Below are 17134 nucleotides of genomic sequence, written 5' to 3'. Positions count from 1 at the left end.
ATGGGAAAAAGGGATTCGGGGTGATAAAATTCAACAGCCTACCCTGGAAAGGCATGTTGGAAGAAAATGCACTCTGAAGACTGAAATCACCTCCTGAAGAAAGACAGGAAGACCTTTTCTTAGTGCTGACCCAGCCTCAGCCATTCTTAGATCCTGCCAGGTGCCTCTTGGTCTGTTTAGAAGGAGCAGGTTAATGTTCCTCCAGTTACACCACTGGGGACTACGGACATACCTTCCCATCAGCTGTCTATGGCTCAGCTAAAGTTCAAGGACTGTGCATTCAGTGTGGATCTAAGAAACTGGGGTACCTCCTCCTGTGATTTCTGATGCTTCCCAACCCAGGGAACTTTCTGAAGACAATGTGCACTTGCTCTCAATGAGCATGCTGGCTCATCTGGCTTTCTCCCTGCCAATACATAAAATAAGGAACATCTCAGGTGTTCTTTGTGACTGCACTGACCTCTGTGACCAAGGCAGTGTCACCTCAAAATCACCAGGTCCATCACATCCACCTCCTTTCTGACTCGCTGTACTGGCCCCACATGGCCAAAATATAAACATATTTTAAAAACAAACCAACAATCAAAAAAACACCGCCAAAGAGTCCGAATGACAGTAATAGCAGGTTGGAAGAGGAGTTGAAAGTTGAGGTACTCATTTCTGTGACAAAAAGCACTCTGGGATTGAGGAATGATTTCCAAAGGGTGCAAACCTCACTGATTTTGTTGATTCATAAGTCAGCTGAACAAAGCACTGGGGAACACAGCATCCTACTTCAACAGTGGAACAGTCCATATGACCTGCTAGGATTTTTCCCTAGTTTTGGAAGGCTAAATCCTACCTTACCCACGATTAGTGGGAGTGATGATCACCTGCTTGATGGCTCTGTGAGCATGGAAGAGGTCCAGGCTGCTGCTGTGGGGGCAGCTGGGTTATAGGCTAAATGTCGTTCTCCTACATTTGTCTCCTCCTCACCTCCTCATGTCTTTAGCAGGTTTGCTCAGTTCCTAAGAAAAGTGCTTTGATGTTCAGTGAGATACTGAGCTGTAGCATATGTACCTTTTATTCTTCTTAGCAAAAACAGCTGTTAGAAGTGCCAACCTGTCATCTTGCTCCTTATTTAGTAGGTGCAAACAAACAAAACTATTTCAGAAGCAAAAATAAAGAAAACCCTAAACGTGCTCAAGGAAGAACTTATGGCAAATTGCAGGCAATGCTTCAGCCACATAGATAGCATTCAGCTGCTGGAAAATCCCAAGGAAAAAGTCTGGGGTACATTACATAGGTGGGTGCAGACAGAAGCAATCCAGAAGCTCTGCAAATCCATGTGGAGTGCACAGTCCCTCAGTGACCTTTGTGCGGGCACAGAGCCACGTCCTGGCGGCCACATCACTTCTGGACAGACTTGCATGCAAGCATCCCACAAGACAAATGAAGCCAACTTCATAGAATCACAGAATAATAGAATGGTTTGGTATGGATGCCATTCACTAGATCAGGTCACTCAGGGCCCCCCATCCAGCCCGGCCTTGAACACTTGCAGGGATGAAGCATCCACAACTTTTCTGGGCAACCTGTTCCAGTGCTTCACCACCCTGTGAGTTAATGAATGTCTTCCCAACATCTAATCTAAACCTGCCCTCTTTCAGTTTAAAACCATTGCCCCTTGTCCTGTCATTACCTGACATAAAAGTCTCTCTCCCTCTTTTTTTATAAGCCCCCTTTATAGTACTGGAAGGTGCTATAAGGTCTCCCTGGAGCCTTCTCTCCTCCAGGCTGAATAACTCGAGCTTCCTCAGCCTGTCTTCATAGGAGAGGTGCTCCATTCCTCTGATCATCTTCGTGGTCCTTCCATCTCTCCTTGCCTTTCCTTACAGTAAGGAGCTAACCTGCTAGAGCCATACGGACTTCCTTTCACAGCCAAGAAGGGCTTTCCCTAGTATCCAATGTGGTATAGCCAAAGCACAAAGTCTCATTTGTAGGCTGCTCTCTTCTCCTCCTCAGGAGGTGAGGGTCTAAGCTAGTAGACCAGCTACATGACAGGGCTGGCACAGGAAAAGCTGCCCAGTTCTGCAGGGTGCAACTAAGACCCACTCCACATGCTACAGCATGCTATGGCCAAAAAACCAATCTGCAGCTGGAGACCACCAGCTCACCACATTTCACTGCGCTACAAGGGAGAAGAAGAGATTCAGACCATGACCAGTTTCCTCAGTCTTTTCAGTTTTCAGATGATCCTTGGAAATGGGCCATAGGATGAAAAACTAAACGCCTTCTCATCCCTCCACACTGACCTGCAGGAGAATTTCCTCCTCATTTCAATTGTGAGAATATTTTTAACCTCAAGTCAATGAGCAGGACACATCACATGAGCTCATTTATGCCCCATGAGATGTGACTGCTATTTCACCTGCTTCCTGATTCAAGCCATGGCACTTGAAGACAGACAAATTTACCCCACTGGCCAAATTATGAAATCGCAGAGAATTTCATCCAGCTCTTTCTAGGAATCAACAAAGCTCTGAAGCAGAGGGATTAATAATACATGAAAACAACCAGTCATCCAACTTCATTTCAATTCCTTTATATGAGTCATTGCACCAGACCTTCCAAACCTAATTTTCAGTTTCCAAGAATCTTCCTCATTAATTTCCAATCCTTTCCATAAGCTTATCAAACTGCATCTTAAAACCATTTATGTTTCTTGCCCTTACTAATAAATTCAGTCCTGTAATTCCTAAAGCGAATAAGAACCTAATTTCTCCCCAGAATATGATCATAATCAATTTATAAGTATTTGATCTTATAATTTAAAAACATTGCTAACTCTGCTTAATACTATCCCTCACCACCACCTCACCAAATGCAATGAAGAGCAGGAACAGAAAGGTACAAACCCCACAGTTTGGGAAGAAAAAGCCCACAGCAGTAGTCTGGACTGCATCAGGGCTTGGATGACTAAATGTAATAAAAAACAAATTAGTACAAAGTGTCAGAAAAACAAATGAGTTTGCAACGCTGTGCAAGACATCAGGCATCAGCATTTAGTTCACTACTGTCACCTCAGAGACTCAGTTTATGCAGGACTGATGAAAAGAAAGGGTAACCAGCACCTTCAGCATCAGAAGCCTTTGTTGGAAGCTTCTCACCCCCAAAAAATACCTGTGCGTAATCTTGCTTAGCTCTGCAACTATTTGAAGCAATGATTATTCATCATGATACAGGTGCTGGTTACCAATAATCTGCTTGAGTACTAACTTTCCGTTTTCAGTTGTTTCCACAAGAAGAGCAAATGCCCAGTTCTGCCACTCAGCTTTTTGCACCACCTGGCACTGCACTGCCTGGCTGTGGGGGTCTGCACAGCCTTACCTTCATAGCATGCACCACAGCCTCTGGCTTCTGACCAACAGGGACATACCCTGTTGCAGGAGAAGATGCAAGATCAGATGTCATGCGACCCGGTCCCTGTTGAAATAAGAAAAGATATGCTTTAATTTTTTAATATCCAAAAAATTTGAGCACTGGTTTGTCTCAAATTCAATCCCCTTCATCGACCTGCAAAGACAAAAGACACCATCACCCCTTCCTCACAAGCCACTTGATTTAATGCCACTTAAGCGTACCATCACTCAGTCTAGATGTATTCAGGCAGGAGATCACCCTGGTTTAAAGCTAAATTGATTCAAGAAACATTTTTTTTGCTCCCTTAGGATAACTTTGTACAAGGACAAGATCAAACACTAGTCATCCTTCTAGACAAGGGAGTAAGGCAAACGAGATGATTTTCCAGCTTAAAACAGTCATTTCTAAGAAGCTGCATTTATGAAAGAAACAGTTGGCATAACTTCATTGCTTCTCTGGCAACGTTTTCCCATGGACATCAAGTACCAATCTTCAGCTACAGAGAAAATTGTGAAAGCAACCTTAAAACAAGCAGATGTCCAAACCTAATGTTGGTTGGATTTGTTTCCAAAATGCTGGCCAGTCCTCCTGCATGAAGGGTCCCATTGGGAAAGATGCCGAAATTACATTCTACAAAAGATTTCTTGCTGTCCAACCAGCCTTGTAAGCACTTTTCATAGGGCTTTCCTTTTTTTACAGGCATCCAGTTTGGATTATGAGAGACACAATATCTTTATTCAGTGAGATGCACCCTGCCTGTCCCTAATATTTTTGCATTGCTTTGTAGCACTGGGAGAAATCAACAATGAAGTCATTGACCAAACTTTTATTTAGTCTTCACATCCTTTAGGAAACACAAAGAATTATTATACTTGGGGGCCTCTGAAAGCAAATTAGGATGGCAGAGCGGCATGTAGCACCATCCCAGGAATGCTTTCACATACAACACACGAGACGCTCAATTCTCGTCTTTTCCCTGTTTAAAAACACAGCATGTTTTATGCTTTGTCTCATCATTTTGCCTTCTATGCAAGCTAGCTATGCCAGAAGAATCATAGAATAATAGAATCATAGAATGGTTTGAGTTGGAAGGCTCCTTAAAGGTCATCTAGTTCCACCCCCCCTGCCATGGGCATGGATGCCATTCACAAGATCAGGTTGCTCAGGGCCCCATCCAGCCTGGCCTTGAACACTTGCAGGGAAGGGATGGAGCATCCACAACTGCTCTAAGCAACCTGTTCCAGTGCCTCACCACCCTCACAGTAAAGGAGGACCAATGGAGGGGCACTTCATCACCTCTCATTCTTCCAAATGTTTTAAGTTGTAGGGGCCTTTTTACCAATAAAAGTGTTTGTGTGCATATATTAAAGAAAAATATGGGTTAATCCATTAGGCTACAGACAAAAAGGCATGGAGCTTTTCAAGCCCTGGCCACTGATCTGTGGCCACATCATGACCAACAGCCATTTACTCAAAATAGCTTCATGAACTGATTTGCTGGTGATATAAAAACTTCCTTCTGAGAGGAAGGCATCTCAGAAAAAGGAAAGTTAGACTTACTAATCCCACAATAATTCTCCAAGGTTATTTAACAGATTGGGAAAGCAGAGAGACCCAGAGACGCTTACATGGTTCTGGACCTGCTGGCAGAGGGTTACAGCTTGTTGGAGCTGTGCCCACCTGGGGATGTGTCCTCAGCAACCCCATCCATAACATCACACAGAAAAGGCAGAGGCTGGGGACGGAGCACTAAGGGCTGGATCCAGCCAGTCCACAACTGGCTGCAACTTAAGACTGCAAAATGGGTTAAAAATTTCTCACAGGGCTGGTAAATGCAACAGAGTCCCTTCAGAATCAGCATCTCACAGAGGTTAAAGACACCAATACAGGCGTAATACTCTGATTTCATCATGAAAGCTGCTTTCTTTCCAACAATGACCAGAATCGTGACAACTGAAAGCAGAATATTCACGTGTTTGTGGCCACTAACCATACTTGATATGGATCTTCCCCCATGGCCCTTTTCAGAAGTATCACAGGAAATACCAAGGAAAGGTCTAACATCCAATATTTCTTCGGAGTTGAGAGTAATTTGACAAAGTAAAAGGAATTCTGTTGGATACTGCTGCTGACAACATTTTAAATACAGTTTTCTGGCCAAAACAGAGTAGATCATGAAGTCTCCTGTATGACAGGCAGCACTAGCTTCTCCTCACAGAATTGAAGTCACTAATGAGCTACAAAGCACTTCTATGATCGCAATCACTCTCAAAATTATTACAGAATACAAATGAAACCAGAATGATTAGAGAGAAATGTTTTCTAAAGAGCTTGATTGTACCTAACCAATCACCATACTGACAAGATAAAAGTAATCCTTGCAAGCACAGTGATGCACTGGATATATTGTATCACACAAAAAACATTCAAAGGGTCATCTTTCTTCTCAGACAAGTGGTTGAAATCACACAAGGCCAATCAATTGAGCAGCCTGTGAACACAGGTAGAGGATTTGACTGAAGAAGGGAAAAATAATGTTAAAGAATGAAGGATGCAGCAAAAGAGGTAGACCCAAAACTTGCAGTCAGAGTCTAAGTGACAGATTACTTCATTTCTAAAATAGGCATGATCCTTGATCCTTAGCTTGGAAGCCAAAACCCCCAGCCAACTGAAACAGATGTCCAAATTGCTGAGTGCAGTCGTCAGCAACGGCAAGTGCACCACACAGCCATGCCACTGCCTGCTGTGCCCCAAGCCACAGAGACCTCACCACCGTGCCAGGCTGTTGCTACAAAAGGCCAAACATGCACACAAAAAAAATGGGGGAGCAAGCAAGGATCTCACCAACATTCCTGCTCTTTGCAACTGTAGGATGCAACCAGAAAAAGCAACCACCATGCTAAGGCTGGCTTAATATTTATGACTGCACTTAGTGTTTTTGTGCAGCTGCGCCCTTAGGAAAGGCTCCTTCTGGAGACACAAGGAGCTGGCATTTTTTAAAGGGGGTTGGTGCTTCATTCCCACTGATTTCAGTGTGGTCCACAAAAAAAAAGCTTCAGCCAGACTCCTATCAGTTTCCTGCACAGTGGCACACATAAAGGAGGCCAGAACAGACAGGACTGCAGTCAGCAAGGAAAGAAATGACAACATATCCAGCAGGATGCACGGCCAGCCTTTGGAGGATGGAGGAGAGGAAAATGGGCAGAGTTCACCGAAACTGTTAGCTGAAGGGGAGGAAATGGAAGGAATTGGAGATAAGGTCAAGGTTACTATACTGGAAAACTGCCAACACTGGGAGAAGGGAGGGAATGGGAAGAAAGAGGAGGATGTGTATTTTGCCCAGCAGGAAACCAGCTGAGGTGAAACTCAGGGGAGAGGGAACCAGAGATCAGAGATATGAGATTGGAAGAAGAGCAGAAGGGCAGAGGAAATCTCAAGAAGTCAGCATTAAGGCAGAAGGTGAAATTGCACAGATGGAGGGGATTCCTCATGCCTAAAACAGATGCATTTGGAAACTGGGTAAGAATTACCACAGCTGCACCCCAGCACTCTAACTCAGCTAATCTGAAGACATCCATCAATGCAGAAACCCATGCCCTTCCTGTTCCCTATAGCTGACATTTTCACAGCCATGGGAACACAACTGACTCAGCACTCTGACAGACAATAATAGCAAGGTTAATCTGGTTACATCCCAAGAAGAAGAAATTGTCCATATAGGCAAAAAGCAATATGGTGGGTTTTGGGGCATGCATCACTCTCAGTTTCCTCTCCCTGTCTGGTTACCTCAAAGACACCATCTTTGTATGGACATATGGCTTTTCCACTTGCTAGGTTTTCATAGTGTTTGGTAGCTCAGAGATGGTTCAGTCTTCAACTTCAGACATGTGGCTGAGGCACCACATAGTTATATAAATGAATGGTGCTACAAGACAGCTCAGAAATCACCAAAGAGGATGCCATTAAAATTTATAATAAAGTTGTTGAGAAATAGCATACCCCTTTCTGCTTCAGCCACAGCCACAGTCACCCCACTAAAAAGAAGAGCTGCTCAGTGGTGAGATCACCAGTCTAATTAAGGTGGGGGGAGGGGAGGCATCCAGGTCAGGACTCCGAGCTCCAAAGCACTTGGAGCAAGCACCTGTCTTCCCTATGCACAGGGTTTGTTGACCACTGCACCCTGAAGGCCCAAAGATACTTCTCCAAGATACATTTTAAGTAGCAAAAGTCCTAGGGAAGCAGAGGCTTGGAGCCCTGTGTGACCCATCCAATGCTTCTTTGGCAAGTTGGTGCTTTTGCTTCTCTGCAGATCACTGTGGCTGTTCAGAACATTCAAGACTGTTGTAGCATGGATCTCTGATAAGTTCAGCCCTGGAAACAACAGCCCTATCCCTGCTGCCAGGATGGTTCTGGGACTGCAGTGTCCTGAGAGGATCCTGGTGAAGCTTTTTGCATCCCTCATGGGAGGCCAGTGCCAAGTACCCCCATATTCAGGCCCCCTCCCACTGGGGAAACAGCAACAAGAGCTATTCCTTTGTGACCTCTGTGCAGACAGCAGTACTGAAGCACCACCAAACACATTCCCCTTTCAGCCCTTGCCTGCTCCTCCATTTCAAGCACATCAGTGCCAGATATTTGGTGGTATTAGTGATGGGACCAATGCACTTCTCAGAGCTTACTGTTCCCACGCGCCATCAGTCCCCTCCCCATTCCACCAACCCCATATTGTGCAAGCCCAAACCACAAATCCATCAGAGAAGCTAAATTCTGTTCCAGACCCTCCCAGAAACCTCTCACTGGAGCCTACTGGGCTTGTGGTTCAGCCTCCAAGTCTGTAAGGAGATTCACAGTCCAGCTGTATCACTGACTAAGAAAAGAGAGAGAACCTCTGCAGATTCTTATGCCAGGGCATTCTTGAAGCTATATGCTACACACAGGGGTAAGTTCCCCAGTTCTCTATTGCTAGAATGATGTTTGATCCACTGACAGCCTCCAATCCAAAGCAGAAAACAAAGCAAATCAAACTAGCCCCATTCACTGCCCCAGCCAAGAACCCAAAGTTCATCAGCAAAGTAACAGTGCTAATGTTAGAAAGGAAATCCAAAGACCACAAATACTGCCAATGATCCTTTTTAGTCTGACACCAAAAAATGAAGAGCAGAGGCCTCAACTTGCAGCTGCTGGAAAAAGTCTTGCTGTACCAAGCCACAATGTCATTACCAGTGTCTAAGACCAAGTTGCCTAATGAGTCCTTGCTGGCTCTCTCTGGTTGAATGGGATATGGTCCAGCAAAGATGTGACAAGCACTGCCATCAATACTCCCTTCCTATGTGTCTGGAGGAACAAAATTAATAAGAGTCTTTGTAATAGGGCACACTGCAAAGTCCCGATAATGACACACCTCCACAGAGGTAAAGTAAGGCTTAATAACAGTGGGAATGCTTCGGAACCCGAGAAGAAAAGAGCCTAACTAGGGACGACAGGTGTCTGCTCTTTTAGAGGTTTTGAATCGGAAATCTAAAAAAGAACAAAGCAATTGTGATAAACAATTTCTCCTTCATTCCTCCAGGGACCTGAAAAGACATGAGACCTTGGTCCTGCCATCAGTTTTCAATCACTTTCTGCTCAATTATATTCTATCTTTTAATGACACCCTCTCCTACCTCAGCTCCAAGAGAGCTATTTTTGATCTGCAGAAAGGCTGCAAAAACTAAGTTTCAAAACCCAGAGGAGAACGTCATGCTGATTTTACGTCAGCTAACAGGCACAGCCCAGGTACTGAGGATGCTTCAGACCAACGTGGAGCATACAAGCAAATGTTAATGCTTCTGAACCTCACGTCATCTCCTTGCCTTCTATAAATGTTTGTCTACCATTTCAAAAAATAAGCAGATATTTAGAATTCAAACCTGATTAAATAAGCCACACTTTTCTAATGGCATACCTCAGACAACATTAAAGCTTAATGGAGTCATATCAGACACTGTGAAGTTTTTATTGCCAAGACAGAACACAGAAAATTACATTACATCAGGCACTGCCAGACAACTCACAATAAAGTTCCCAGGCACATCTATTTATCTCACAGTGGTTTTGTTTGCTGTCTGCTTACCCAGGTTTGAATTATACTTGGACTCTTCCTTAGCACCTGTCACCATCCAGGTGTTGTACGTAAATAGAAATGTCAATGCCACTCTGCAAATTAGGAACTGTTAAGGGACAAGCAGGAGGCAGTAACATGCTGACAGTTCATGGAAAGTGGGTGGCAGAGCTGGATAGTACCATGGAAAGGCGCCATGTCTGGCACCCAAGTCCCGGTGTGCTGACAGAATGGGAGGCCCAGCACATTTTGTTTTTTTGAATAGTGCATGTGGCTACAAGTTTAAGGAAACACCTGGAGCAGCTCCAGCCAGATATTGCTGGGGGCAGATGGGAAAAACTGGCAGCAAAATCAAGGACTGAGAGCACAAGGCCACTCTGGCATGGGAGAAGGAACACACCAAAACCCTGAAGCATGATGTCCCCATCAGAAAAGCAGCACAGGCAGCACCAAAGGCAAGCACTGGGCTCACACAGACTGATGGCCCATTCAGAAAGAGGTATCTCCCTTCACACAGAGATGAGTGGCATTTCTGGGCAGTCACACACAAAAAATATCTCCTATTACCACCAGCCTGAGAAATTCCCTGGGCCCCACAAAGGCAGATCAAACCCCCTCATTGTTTTGCAGCCCGGGCCACATTTCCTGCCCTCCGTTGCCTTGCAGCTGCAGAGGGTTGATGTCTGAAACAAAGCGCCGGTGCCGCGCGGCGCTGAAGCGTGACATGACTCCGGGCTGACATTTCGCCCTCCCTTCCTTCAGAGTCCTTTTCCTCTCTGTTGCATCTTTGCATGCCCGTGGCAGCTCTGCCATTGCCACCACGAGTGGTGCTCCTGAAGAGGTCCAGCTCCTCTCACAGTCCTGCAGGGACAAGGCTCCCTGATGGTACCCTGGCAGCAGCCCCAGGGCTCCTTGCTGGCTACAAGAAGATTTCCTGGAGGCACAAAGAAGCGTCTGCTCCTCTGCAAATCACACCATGCAAAGAACAGCCTTTTTGCCACCCTGCTGCAGAGATGCCAGACGTCTGATATCTGAGCATGGGACACCATCACGAGAGCCAGGGAGCACCCAAGTCCTTTTTGTGTCCTGTCTGCCTTGCAGATGATCCAAAGAGATGATGACACTTGGTTATTGTTATTCCATGCCTACTGTGCAGAAAGCCTGCCAGCATCCAGCTCAAAACAAACCACCAGCTCCCTTCTTGTGGGTTTAAATGGCTGCACAGCCCTACATTCCCAAAGACACAGTGGGCTGCCTTGCAGCTGCGAGCACTTGACACTGTGCCACCCTGCCACCAGGCACACCAGAAGAAACATGTGGAAGATCCCACAGACAGCTGCAGCTGCCCAGCACAACATAGGTCCCAGCCACCAATGGGAGTGAGTGCAGAGCCATCAGCAGTCTGTATTAGCATCTTCCCTATCAAATCAAGAGACTTTATTGCAGATGCTAATCTCCTTTGGCATTACTTAATTTGCTGCCTTTAATCGTAGAGAGCAGCTGGTCATGTAAACATTTAAATTCCATGAATTAACTGCTGGGTCCACAGAGGAGGCAGACAGAGCCAGTCTGCGTAGCTCAGCCACCTCCTGCATCATCGTGGTCTTCCTGCATGTCTGCTTAAGTAAGAAAAAGGGCTTACATGGCACTTTCTGATTAATAATGAAAAAAATTAACTGTTTCATTGCTTTCTCAGCACAAACATCATGGACACCTGACAAAAGAATAGCCCTTCTCTCCAGCAGGCATGCCTAGAGGGCTGTGCTAGGGCACTGAAGGGAAAGGAAGATTTCAGAGACTGTCCCAAGCAGAAAACAAAGTCAGGACATTGTTTGCAACTGGATGTCATTACAAACAGGAAGGGTGTCTTTTCTCAGTACCACACACTCACAGAAGATCTCGGCTCCAGGCTCGGGAGAATCCTTGGTGCGTGCACAGCTGGTGAGCCAGCTTCCTCCAGCATAGGCAGGGGAGAGAAGGGGTCACTGTATGGGTTGGTAACAGCCCCGGGGAGCTGGGGCAGGTGCACACTGGTAAAACGCCCCACCAACAGCTTCAGCTGCCCCCTCAGATGGTGAAATTATTGCCAAAATGACATATTCAGAGCAGTTGCAGCCCATAACTACCTGACGCAAGTGAACAGAACAAGAACAAGTCTGTCCGGACAAAGCAAGCCCACGCTTGTACCAGCAGACAAGTGCACTAACTCTGACTGACTCACAGGGGCACTGTCAGCGTAAGGATTTTGAGAGGTGCTACTTCTTTTAATAAAAGAACATCAAGCAAGTTTGTTTTTAGAAGGAAACAGTGGATATTTTTAACACTTTCCTGATTTTGAAGCAAATCTGATTTGGGGATGGCCCATGTGAAAGCCTCTGGGTGGGTAGAGGATGCATGCAGACACAGGAGGATACCTGCCCACACCTGTATTACCCTTCCATGTTTCCATTTCAGCCTGGCTGCCCTCCCAGGCCTGGGGCAGAGCAAGGGTCTGCTGTGCCCCTGCCTCTTCCTTGACCCATTTCCAGTCCCACACAAATGCATGTGACAAGTAAGCATGAGAACCTACAGCAGATTCTCAAAGCAGATGCATTTTTTTTGCCTCCTGTGGATATCTGTAAAGGCAGATTATGGATACAGTCTGTCAGTGCCTCTTTTGCTCATCAAATCCCCAAACTTTGTCTTTGGCAAACTTTGTACAGGTTGGCTGTCATGGGGAAAAAAGCAACCCGCCGCTCAGAGCCTCTGGAATAACAGCTGATGAAGGGCAGCTGCCTTCAAAAATGGATCAGCTTGTTCTCAGCTGCTGGTAATACACTCTGAAGCTTCCCAATAGCACTACCCAGTCACAAATGGTGACAAACCTTTCATTTTACTTTCCCTTCCACAGCCACTGTTGCTGCAGCAGCAAATTAGCTGCCTTGAATTTCTCTCTTTGTCTGCTCAATAGCATCCTGGTGGTATCAATGAAGCTGGTGGGAAGGAGCTTCGGCCTTCTGTCATCATTGTTCCTCAGTCATTGTTTCCCCTGCCTAAAAAGGGACCATGGCCATCACCATTGTGGGAAGGTGAGAAACTAGCTTGGGGTCATCCTCCAATGCACACTGGCAACACTCAGCTCACCTGACAGCCACAGAGATGGCGCACAGGGATAGGAGAAGGCAGGGGGACCATCAGAGCACTGCACAGGATGGGCTTGGTGGAGCAACAGAAGGAGCTGAAGACATTTTGAGAGCCACAATGAGATGCTAAAGACACAAAGGCGGTCCTGGAGATGGCAGAGGCACCAACCAGCCCAGGGACTTCATGCAGCACTGACAGGGGCTGGGGGGTCCTTGCTGGCAGTGGAAGGGTTGCTGTGCTGTGCTGTGCTGTGCCTGGGGCCCTGCTAAGGTCCTTAGTGCACCAGGTGACTCTGCAGGGGCATCAATGCCTAGAGGGTTCCCCTGGCTCTTCTGGGTGCATCTCCTGGACACCGCAGTGGCAACAGTGTGGTGGTCTCTTGCCATTTCAAACTTGATTTTAAAAGTCAGGTTGGCTTTAAGAAGCTGATCCAGTTCATATTCCTGAGAGGGACAGATTTACTCCCAGTGAGGGACTAGAAGGCTTGCTCTGGGTTCCCCATTGAAACCCAAGACCACGCTTTGGCCAGAGCCACGTCTTCTTGCCTGTGCCAGCTTGGTCCTTCCTCTGCGAGGAACTGAGGGGGAGATACCGAGTTACCTTCTCACTTTTCTTCTGCCTTGGCTTTGTATTGAAGAGGATGGAGACCATCATCTTTCCAGCCAAAAGGAAGAGATAGGATGGTCATTGGTTTAGCTACTATGTGCCCTCCTATCACCTCTCCTCATCACCACTCTCATAGGCTCAGCAGCCAGCCAGTGCTTCAGCCAAGGACTCTCGTCATCCCTTCCCACCCCATCTAATGGCTTCTCTTTACACCTACATACCACAAACATTTGGGTTTGTTTTTGCAATAGCATGTGTGCCATCTGGCACAACGGAACACACCTCCCCCGAGTATCTCCACAAGGCAGAGCTACAAAACACGGCTCGTTGTGACAGCATGGTGGGAATTAAAGGAAGGAGTTGGTGCTATAGCCAGGCAGTCAGAGGTGTCTCCCAGGCTTTGCATCCTGCACGAAATGCACGCTGGAGAAAAATACAGAGACAGTTCCAGGAAGCCAGAGACTCAGCAGCCCTCTCAGTCGAGTGTTCTCCACTACATAACCACACTTCTGTTTCTCTGCACTTTCCTATGGATCTTGTTGTTTTTGAAGTAGCTCTAGGGAGGCAAAAGAAATTGTGACTCCCCAGTCTGGCCTCTAATCTAGACTCCTCAGAGACGCAGCTTTGAACATCCAAATGGAAATCTCACGTTTATCCAGAGATACTTACTGTAGTCCTCAGGAACATACAAACACTGGGTATTGGCACGATCATCATTGTCTTCTCAAAAAGAGAGAGCTTTTCTCAGCTTTCACAGAGTGTTATCTTCATATACTTTCCCCAGGCATTCCCAGCTCCAGACCCCAGATGAGCACAGGTCTCTTCCTCCAGCCACCACCTATTGCACCTGCAGACACATCCTCCTGCACCCAGACAGAGAACCACTAGGAACTCCTGCTCCTCAGCAAGGGAACGCTACAAACTCTACAACAACTTAAGGAAGGAGAAGGTGATGATTATTTTAACCTGTTGCTCAGGTTATTTTAACCTGCACACCTACAAACTCACACATTCACCAAAAGGTTGTCAGGGTCACTGCGTGTGACAACAGAGGACAAGGGACACCCACTAGCAAGTCCTAATGACAGCTCTGGCATCCCTCCTCATTGACAGCAAAGAACTGGGTTCTGGGACACGTTTTTCACATGCCTTAGGAGTCAGTGGTTACTACAGGCTGACCTTTATCTCAGCATCTTGGTTACTCACCCTACATAAACCCTAGGAAAGCTGCTGCCTGCTGCCTCCTTTTCATCATTTTGAGCACATTATTTAATCCTTCCTCTTGGAACCACAGGAAGAACAATCGTGGTGTAACACTGCTCCCATTATCAGGGAACAAGTCTTCTAGGGATGAGCCATCTGTGCTGTGGCCTTATCACAGCACAGACCTCCTGGTCCTGACATAAACCACTCATCCTATGGTGTTTACCCATTTGTTTGCTGTCAGTCATGTCTTTGGCCATGAGCACAGGCTAAAGCACCCCTTGCTCCAGAATTCCTGCCAGTGTTTTTACACACACTTTTCCACCCACACTCATTCCACACCAACCTTAGTACTTACATTACAAGTCTCTACAGTGGAGTCAGCCTAGCCAGCTTGCTCTACCCTCTCAACCCAGGGAAATGTAAGTCCCACAGGGAGCTTGTTGCCACCTCCTCTCGTGTCTGAGCCAAAGGAAATCACCCTCACCTCCCAGTGGACACAGGGAGCCTCTGATACACCACGAGATCACTCTGGGTTGCAGTTCCCAGCGCTGGGGAGATCAACCAGTCTGCTATCAGTTCATGCTAACATACATATCACACCTTCCCTTTCACAGGCCAGGGTCTTGTAGGTTAGAACTAACCCCCAGGACTGCTTTCCCTGGATATTTGGTAACCACAGCAGACTACAGAGCAAATCTACAATTCACCCTTCCAGGATCCATTAGAAACGCCAAAGTGTGTCATTAACTGAGGTACGTCAGGGCCATGGAGAGCTGGAGTGATGCCAGCTTGTAAACTGTGACAGTGAGGGATGCGCTGAGGAACTTCCTCAAGGAGTTGCACAGGCAGTGACAATGATGAAACTCTGAATGGATGTGACAGCTTTGAAGCTGACATCAATTGTCCATCAGTCACCCGCATGAAGCTTGTGCAGGCACAGAGAGAAACGATTTCTCCCAAACTTAGGCCTGCTGTCAATAAAAAAAAGCTGCAGAGAAACTCCAGTATGTCTCAATGTCCACTTCTGGGAGGTGCCCAAGACATTCAGACATCTGCATGAATTTGTGATCGTTGCCCTTCGTCACAAAAACAATATATCATGTCAAGCCAAAAACCAAAGGGATTTTGATAGGAATAAGTAAATAAATTGCTATGTAAGTATCCCAGAGGATGTGGATTTGGATGCAAATCTGGTTTTGTTTTTTCTCTACCATCTTCCCGCAAAGAAGGCAGAACACAGCCAGGGTGACAGATGAAGGTGAGTGTCACACAGCACCCAGGCCTCTCCATAAATGCCAGGTGCCACCTCTTCCTTGAGGAAGGAAAGAAAATAGGGACAAGTGGCCAGGAAGGGCTCCAGCAGGCAGCACCATCTGCTGCCAGCCCTCACAGAGCCCTGGTGAGCTGCGGGGGCTGATGCTCAGGCAGAAAACTCTCCTGCCAGCTCTCAGCCCCGGCACAGCTTCTCTGCAGAGAGCTGCTGGCTGTACCCCAGCCTGACTGACAAGATAAACATGAGTGGAGCACCACTTCTTGGGGCAACCAGCACAGGCTGACTCAGCGTTGCCTGCCTGGAAGCTGGAGATCAAAATCCTGAGCATAAGAGAAGCAAAGAAAACTCCCCAAAACTGTAAGGCTGGCACAGCCAGACAAACATCTTCAGGTTCATGTCTTTCTGCACTCCCTGCAAAGTCTCCTGTCTTTATACATGGGGCACAAAGTTAGAAAAGTGAATATTCATTTGGATGGTTTTATTCTCTTTTTTTTTTGTTTGAAGCATTTGAATCATTTGGCTTGAAGTTTGCAGTTCAGCAGGGACAGAAAGGGGATCTGCTTTCATACTGGAGTTTTATTTACACAAACTTTCTTAAATTATTATTAAATTATTATTGCTCCCTTCTTTACTACTCTAATGTATACACTAAATCTAAAGAATGACTTTTACCCAATCAAGCAGCCAACATACAACCAGCCTACAGTACCCACAGCTCTGCTGACCAGTGCCCCAGAAACAGGACAGGGAGGTTTTCCAGCTGTGCTGTCATCAGGTTTCTGTTCACAATCACAACACTCACAGCCCACTCCCACCAGGACTCTCGGACTGCACCTACGCTCTGCCTGCAATCTGGAAAACAATGTCACCAAGCAAATGCAGAGGCCCAAGCAGTGAAGGGAACATCTGGAAGGCAATCATCTGGCAGGGCTTGGGATCCTCAGCCATGCCTGGTACATGGTGCAGGAGGAGTCCTGGCACAGCAGCACAGTATCCATCTTCTGCAACAGGCTTTAATAGAGATTATTCTGTTGCTTGAGAAGAAGCAATGCAGGTAAATCTTAGGAAACATAAACCTCATCTGTGATACAGAAGAGCCTAAGAACTTATTTGCTAAAGCAACCCTGATCACACACTGCCAGACACCTGGCAAGCCTCATCCACAACCAGCTTTTTTACTGCAGGCCCGGGGCATTTACAAAGAAGCAGCTGCAGGTATAACAAGACTCACCCTAGCTTTAAAGATGCACAGCAGTGACTGATGTCAGTTGACTGAATACCTACGCTGGGAAGTTAATGATCCAAATTCAGGTAAAGACCAAGGTTCCAGGGGCTCCCCACCCTCCCAACAGCTGCAGGTATTAGCTGCACATTCGCACCACCAGTTTCAGGGTGAACTGACACCTGGAAGAGCTCCTCCATAA

The 17134-nt window shown here is 46.5% G+C and overlaps 1 protein-coding gene across 1 annotated transcript in view; it reads right to left on the bottom strand.

Annotated features, from left to right (window-relative positions):
- Positions 1-17134, bottom strand: part of CCDC85C (coiled-coil domain containing 85C) — a 108044-nt gene that overhangs the window by 5905 nt on the left and 85005 nt on the right. The window contains exon 4 of the mRNA XM_027730830.2: positions 3370-3465. Within this exon, the coding sequence (XP_027586631.1) occupies positions 3370-3465 (96 nt within the window). The remainder of the gene's footprint in view (positions 1-3369; positions 3466-17134) is intronic.

Source organism: Pipra filicauda, unplaced genomic scaffold (assembly GCF_003945595.2).
Source record: "Pipra filicauda isolate LSUMZ 115617 unplaced genomic scaffold, ASM394559v2 scaffold212_size3012638_pilon, whole genome shotgun sequence".
In the NCBI taxonomy this organism is placed as follows: Eukaryota; Metazoa; Chordata; class Aves; order Passeriformes; family Pipridae; genus Pipra; species Pipra filicauda.
This window is presented reverse-complemented; position numbering and strand designations above follow the sequence as displayed.